Source organism: Phytophthora cinnamomi (assembly GCF_018691715.1).
Source record: "Phytophthora cinnamomi strain GKB4 chromosome Unknown Contig28, whole genome shotgun sequence".
Lineage (NCBI taxonomy): Eukaryota > Oomycota > Peronosporomycetes > Peronosporales > Peronosporaceae > Phytophthora > Phytophthora cinnamomi.
Window position 1 is genome coordinate 160,878 of NW_027150961.1, and position 7,909 is coordinate 168,786.

A 7,909-nucleotide genomic window follows, 5' to 3' on the forward strand; every position below is an offset into this window, starting at 1 on the left:
CTGGTGTTGCACCTATGTTACTCGATGACATCCCTGGAGCAGGAGAATGTTGCACCAATGTTACTTGATGACATCCGAAAAACAGCCCAAAACGACAGTTCTTCAAACTGCGAATTGAACGTCTATCGTGTATAGCATCCTCCCTTGCACTAAACGGCAGTTTATAACAATATACCGCTGTGTACTATTCGGTATTCTACGTTACTAAAACGGCCTTACCACAGATTCCGCTCGCATTTCCTCATCCACACAATCTCTTCGTCGTTGTGATAAAGCACTAGCTGGCGTTGGGCTCGTTCATTGCTCATATGTGTGCGGAGAAGGGTAATTACAAACGAACCTGCCGAAAAGACTCATCTGGAAAAGCTGGGGAGGAGCAACGCCCCAGCCAAACTCGAGCGAGCAGTGCTACGGTCTGAAAAGTATCTTCACTAGTGTCAACGAACGTCGGTGAATGCACACGGCGTCCCGATCTCGGGTGGGTTTGTAATGGCCAATATCAGCCGGAATCCCAACACCAGATTTACAACTCGCAGCTGTTTGCGTCAGTTACCAGATACCATGGACCCTGGTAGTGCTAGCTGTACCGTTTCGAAGATCAACCTCACCCCAGAGTTCATTGCTGTAGTTATGATGAATAAGATGATCTTAGGTGGAACAAGGCGCCGTTTCCATCACATCATGCAGCCAGCAATCGGCATTTGTGACGTGGACGTCCGTCTGCCAATGAGATGGCAGAGGACTCCCACGTCAATTGCTAATGCATACCTTTCTGTTTACGATGTACAGCGTGATAAAACATTGCATGGTTTATATTCGTTACATGCTATCCTACTGGTCAATATCAAGAATAATCATGATTATGGGACGCATAAACATGGAGTTTCATGCGACCTCATTGGCTAAAAATTATTGAGACGTGCAAGAATCAAGTTTTCGAGCCGAACTTTGATTATGGGACGCGAGTCGCATATTTGGATCAAGCTACGTTTCGGATTAGTAGATTCTCATTGGAAGATCAGAATAGAATTAGGATCTGAGATTGATAGACTTGAGGATGGGGCCTGGATACTTGTTTGCGTGTCCAGGTCGCCAAGAACTACTGGTTGTGCGGCGGCAATGAGCCGACGCCACACTAACGATTCAATCAATCACTTTTCAACTTCCAATCTTCCTCTCAAGTGTTCGACGGGCGTCCGCCACTGCGCCTTCAAGCTTCGGGCCCTTGTATCGGTTTGTGTGACATAGTAGCACTTGCCGTGTCAAGCTTCGGATCAAGTTCAAGAAAGGTTTACTCGTGGCCACATCGTGGGAAGCGAGTTTTACCTGTGACTATTGGAGCCAGCCACATCGTGGGGCAGCTCTAAGTTGCGAACGTGCAGCTTTTGAGGAGCACACTTCGAAGAAGTGGGTACATTATCACTCCGTGTGGTTGGTGGAAATACCAGGTAGGGGCTTTTCCTCCGCCTACATCGGATTGTACCTAACCTTCGCTGTGGGCTGAGCTTTCACTAGAAGCCGGTTTAGCACCAGGGCGCCTGCATTGTGTCTGCGAAAGCGGAACTTTGTAGAAGTATAACGGTCCTTAGTTACCCGGTGGTAGTCCCTTGCCTCTTTTTCTTTTCGATCTTTGGAGTCGGTCTATGGCTCGCTACAAGGAGGGTCACAACCAAAGCAGTAAGAGGAAGCATCAGAAAGCGAGTGACGTCAAAGTATCATCGACGTCCACTCCTGCTCCTCCACCTGTTACGTCGATTGACACCAGCCTTTTTTTCTCGCCAGCCGAGGCAGAGAGTTTCGCTAAACTTCAAGTGGATCGCCTCCGCCAGGTCAAAACGGCTAAGCGGGTTTTGGGCAAGTTTCGCAAAGAGCCTTTCTGGATCAAGGACGAGAGCATCGAGTCCCAGGTTGATCGCCAACTTAACCTGGCGTTTCTAAAGCTTTTGGAGTGCCAAGACAACCTTGCTGCGAAGCTTAACCTTTACTACCCATCTTGAAAGCCCACGCGTGGGATCGGCAAATATCCCAAGGGTGGGCTTTAGTGGATTAGTTAAATGCAACAGAAAATGTATTAGAGAGAGTGTTTAGAGGCTACTAGTTAGCCCAATGTAGTGTTTAAATGGAGCGAGTGGCAGTCCCGACGTGTCTTCAGGCCACAAACACCAAAGAAATTGTTCTGCAGTGGGTCTGAGCACCCAGAGCAGTAAAACGAGGCCTTCCGCCCGCAAATACTGCATTTGTGCTGAGCACGCAAGATTGTTCCACTAAGACGCTCGTACTGGGGGAGCGTGCTGAATGCATAGAGTGTGTGAGTTGGTGGCGCTACGTCGTCACGGAAATCAGCAGCAGTAGTGACCCTCGTCGAGCGGTGCATCACAAAGTCATTGAAGACCAGTTGATAGGTCAATTGAGAGATGAAGGTGTTGAAGTCGACAATAGCCGATTCTAAGACCCCAGATTCGACTGCTTCATACTGATAGGCACGGAAAGCATCCACTACCACCATGCCAAACACAGTAGCGAGCAAACGGTGCTGCCACTGCATTGTGTGCCAAGTTCGTTCCATCTCGAGGCTACCCTGTCGAAGATGATCGTGAACATCAATCACGGAGAACTTCGAGAAAAAGAGCTCCACCATTTGCGGGCGCTGGATACGTCGATCGTACTGTATAGTTTTCAGCTGGTCGTTGTCTAAGATGAGCTTGTGTCGACGGCGAACGCTGTCATTGCCAGGAAGTGACGTTCCGCAGTTTGAGATGAGGCACTTTGCTTTGCGGTCAGCCCAGCAGAGAGCATACATCGTGGTGCCTTTAGGAGTTTTGCTCTGTAGCATCTTAAATGACCCGCGAGCGGGCTCAGTGCCAAACCACTCCGTCATATATTTTTTTCGGATACTCCCGAGACGCTGTTTTGACCATTCCCATGAAGTAAAGGCCGCAACGATTTTCAAGTTGCACAAGGGTTTTAACCGAAGCAAACGCACTGTCTGCAACAACGGTACGCCCGCTACCTTTGTAAACTTCAGAAAGCCGAAGTACAATCGCTGTGCCCTCGCCAAACAACGCGTTGGCCTCAGCTCCCTCCATCAAATATAGTCCCAATAGCACGCCCGAATCACCATCAGCTATAGCTTTGAGCTCAGCACCCACGCCTTCTGGCTTTCTTGGGATTTTGGTTTTGTGAGGTATGCCATCGTGGCAGTATTTACCCTCTTTTCCCTGCCAGGCGCTCATGCACTCGTCCACGCAAATAATCTCCCGGGTGATACTACATCGCGACGGCGTGAATTAAATCCATCTATCAGCGGCCTAATAGATTTCCATGGGTCATCTGACGGTACATCATCGGAAAAAGAGAGCGCGGCCGAAATATTTTCAAAGGCATGTCGGGTAATGCAGTAGCGCTCGCCAAAGTTAGCGGCTGTGCCAACCATGCCCTCAGGGACTGCTTTTTCCCAGTAGGTCCGCAAGGGACCGCGTCGAGGCTCGACTGTCATCGCAAGACGAACTCCTAGAAAGCGAAACAAGTCGCCTTCAGCAATTGGGCGCTGCTTACGCTCCACCAACCTGGTATTCGTGTGCTGTAGAGTTGTTTGTATAGTTGACCACGGGTACATCAAGTAGAAATATTTGGCGAAGGTTTTTCTCCTAATGCTAGCGTCGATGGCCAACGAAAAAACGTTTTGCGCTTGCGTTGCAGCGTTGCAGGGTCGACAAGAAGGTCGGAGCAAAATTCCCAGATGCGGTTGTGGGCAAGTACTTTTCCGTCGTTAGAAATACCAGAGACCATCGTAGACGTAACATCTACGCTATCTTCTTCATCTTCCTCCTCCTCTGAAGACGATTCCGACTCAGAAGATGACCAGTCACCCGAGCCAAGCCCCGAATCTGCACCAGCTAACAGTAAAGCGGTCATCGACTCTAGAGACGCCGTAGGCTGGTTCCGCGTGGCTGCATCGCTATTGAGGGGCTGTAGTAGCTGTATTGCACGCGCCGACACTGCCTGTACTGATCCATCGCCCCACTGAACGCTGTACCATGGCTGGCGTTTGCTGTTGTCGATCGACAGAACGACACCCTCCTTGCCCAGTGTCCCTTTAGACTTTCCTTGAACACGATTTCCCACAGCGAGTTTTACCATGAAGACAGCTTCGTTTGTGACCGAAAAAAAAGCGCTGGATAGCTCAGACCTTCTTCTCTATTTTTAAACGAACTACGTACACTAGGTATTTGCAGTAGATTCTAAACTAATATTTATAGGTGGGCCCACGCGTGGGCTCTGTGGGGAGTAAAGGTTAACAGCCTTATTCGCCAGAACCCGCAGCAACACCAAATTGTAAAACACGTTGTGAGCTTTTAATTCCTTTTCCGTTTTATTTCGCCGTATTTTACGGATCACTCAGCGAAACGTCCATATGTCCTACCCCTAATGACTATGACAAGGAGTAGGGCACATGAGAGTAAATCGCCTAACCCGCGGCAACGCCAAGTGCCACGAACGGCTCAAACGGAGGCGGCAACGCCGTAGGAAGCTCACCACGAAGTCCCACCCGCCGGAACGGCAAACGTTGCACCTGACGCAATGTCGATGCAACCGTTAATGATCTGGTTAACGCAACAACAGCAAATGTATCAGACGCAGATGCAAACGCAATTTCAGATGCAAATGCAGCAAGCCAACAACCGTTTTGAACACTTGCTCGCATCGCAAGGTGAACAACGGAAGAAGGATCCTCCCGTGTATGAAGGGAAATTCGGTGAAGATTTGGAACTATGGATCTTTGCCATGGAGGAATATCACGCTAACAAGCGCGGATTGATGGAGGCCGATACGTCCGATTTTGTGACCATGATATCCAGCAGTTTCGGTAAATCTGTGCTAAACTGGTGTCGCGCTTTTTCGTCAGATTGTGAAGCGGCAGGAGTTCCCAAAACATGACAATTGTTTAAGGCGAAGCTACGTGAACGATTTCGTCCCAAAGACTTTGAATACAATCTACGTGAGCGATTGTTTCAGCTAAAACAACACGGGACCATCCATGAATATGTGTCATCGTTTCAGGATCTGATGTCTCAATCCGAGTTGGAGATTTCGGAGATGGAGAAGCGGTTCTACTTTCAGAACGGACTTCGGCTGGAGACAGCGAAAAAGTTGAAGGAGCTCAGTGCAAGATTCTTGCATGAAGTAATTGAGATTACAACGAATTTTGAGTTTGCTCACTATGGAGGACTCTCGGCAAAGACCACGGCGAATCACCAGCCTTCTTCGAAAGCGTCATCATCTGTGAAACCAGCGGCTAACAATACAAGCAAGCCGCCGGAGCGAAAGCTGTCACCGAAGAGTGGACCAAAAGAGGATTGGCGGAAGTCAGCCACTTGTCATAATTGTGGAGAAGTCGGTCATATCAAGCCGCAATGCAAGTCCACCAAGGAAAGCAATCACAATGTTGGCGGATCATTCTACGCCATTTTGGAAGTGAAAGTTTGAGCCTACAATCAGGAGGAGGCAGCGACTGGCGTCTCAATATTCGTCGACAATGGAAGCAGCCTCAACGGGGTCACTGAAGATCGAGCCGAACGACTTCAGTTGGACATCAAGGAGCATCCTGACGACATGACGACAGTTCGTCTAGGATACATCTAAACAGTGCAAAGACCGAGACGTACCGTCGAAATTATGTTGCAGATTCCGGATATCCCGGTGACGTGTGAAACGTTTACGGTCATGTCTGTCCTGGAGGATAAGGATGTGCACCTCGGAATGAAGTGGCTTCGGGAGAATAGCCCGGACATCGATTGGGAACGTTTACTATTGCGCCGGCGTACAAGGACAGAGGAACCCCAGGCTCTTCAATTGGTGGTACCTAACAGACCTCGTGCGCGTATGATCGGAGGCCGTCGTTTCAATTACGCGAACCAGAACCGCGAAATCTTCAATTACTACCGTCGGCATGGTGACAAGGGTGCGTTCGGTGAAACGAAACTGATCACAACAAAGCAATTTCTGAAGGAACTCCGCAAACGGAAGGATATCGAAGCTGTGTTTGTTGTCAATCCACACGACTCAGAAAAGGCTAAGCGTTTTAAGCAACAAGGATGGGAGGCACTGGTGAACAACCCCGCATATGAAGTCTTGCTCAAGTGTCGCGATACTGTGTTTCGCACTGGGCTGCCAAGTACCACATCCCCTGTCCGCGAAGGGATTGAACACGAAATTCAACTCCAGCCGGGAACACAACCGATTTCGGTGAAACAATGGCGCCAAAGCCCGGAGCAGCGAACGGTGATCCAGGATTGGACAAAAGAGATGGCGCAGGCAGGTATTATTCGACCTAGTACCTCTGCATTCAGCGCTCCGACGGTCTGCGTCAGGAAGCCCCTGGGTTGGCGCATTGTGCACGATTATCGTCAACTCAATAGTGCCACCATTTTGCCTGCGATACCGATGCCGAGAAAGGAGGACACATTTGATGCGATGGGCGGTACTTACTGGTTCTCCTGCATGGACCTCTTGTGGGGATACTCTCAGGGTAAACTTCGTGAATCTGATATTCCATTCACTGCTTTTTCGACGCCCGATGGGCTGTTTGAGTATCTCGCAACCCCGAAGGGTTGAGCGGTAGTCCGGGCACATTTAACAGGCTGTTACAGCGAGTGTTCAGTGACTTGCGTGATGTGATGCGCATCAATATTGACGACATCTACGTTTTTACGCAAGACAAGGATGTGCAGGTGCATGTCGACGGGTTGGACAGAGTGCTTCAACGGTGTTAAGAACAGCAATTGTACGTAAATTGTCGAAGGGTCAGTTCTGCGTTGAAGAGATTCCCTGTCTCGGTGACTTTGTGGGTCGTCATGGTGTTCGAATGGACTCTGACAAAGTGCGCGTGATCAGCGACTGGCCGATTCCATGTACCAAGAAACAAATGGAAAGCTTCTTAGGTACGACGGTCTACGTCTCGCGTTTTTGCGCCAACTTCGCACAATTTGCAGGCCCACTGCACGAAAGTACTAAGGGGTTACGCCCAAAGGAAACGTTACACTTGTCTGAGCATCAATTGGAATGCTTCCATGAACTCAAACGCTGTCTCCCCACCCCTCCTGTACTACAACTTCCTGATTTCGACAAACCGTTCGGTATTCGTATGGATGCCTCGAATTTTGCCATAGGGGGAGTCTTGTTTCAAAACGAGGGAGGGTTAGAGCATCCGATTGCATACACAGGACGTAATATGAAACTAGCGGAACTCAACTACCCTGTTCGTGAGCAGGAGTTACTTGCTATCATGCATGCCCTTCGTGTGTGGAGAGTTTACTTTCTCGATCCCCCATTTACCGTGGAGACAGACCACAAGAGCATCGAGACTATATTGACGCAAAAGACAACCAATCGTCGTGTTGCGCGCTGGGTTAACGAGCTAGCTGAATTCCAACCGCAGTTCAAGTGGATTCCAGGAGAAAGTAACCAATGTCCCGAAACCCACTCTTTGAGCCCAGGACTCGGCCAAACAACTGTACTCTACCGACCGGAGAGTTCAGGAGTTGTTGCAGAGTATTTGTAGTGGTAAAGAGGTACCACGCTACTCTGTGAAGAATGGATTGCTATTTTCCAATCGAGAGATGATAAAAATGCTCGACTGGTAATTCCGGATAATGAAGATCTGAAGAACCGTGTTATTTGTGAAAACCACGATGTGGTCACGGCAGGTCACCCCGGACACTTTAACCCCTCATTCACCGAGTACATGTGAGAAAAAGATAAAGCTGCAATCATGTCGGAGGCTCCGTCAAGTATATACTCGTGAATTGTATTGATTCTTCTAAGTACGAGATTATTGCAATGTTTTTGCATACTTTGTCTCACAACACCTCCGACATTTCTCCGACGTATGCCTGATATTTCCTAATAG

General features: G+C 49.0%; 1 protein-coding gene across 1 annotated transcript; it reads right to left on the bottom strand.

Annotated features, from left to right (window-relative positions):
* Positions 1-2,098: 2,098 nt before the first annotated feature.
* IUM83_14489 (Bifunctional aspartate aminotransferase) lies at positions 2,099-2,878 on the bottom strand (the record flags this gene model as incomplete). Its single annotated transcript, XM_067939238.1, has 3 exons — positions 2,099-2,357; positions 2,514-2,665; positions 2,720-2,878. The coding sequence occupies 3 exons, from the start codon at positions 2,876-2,878 to the stop codon at positions 2,099-2,101; spliced, it is 570 nt and encodes a 189-aa protein (XP_067793605.1).
* Positions 2,879-7,909: the final 5,031 nt, after the last annotated feature.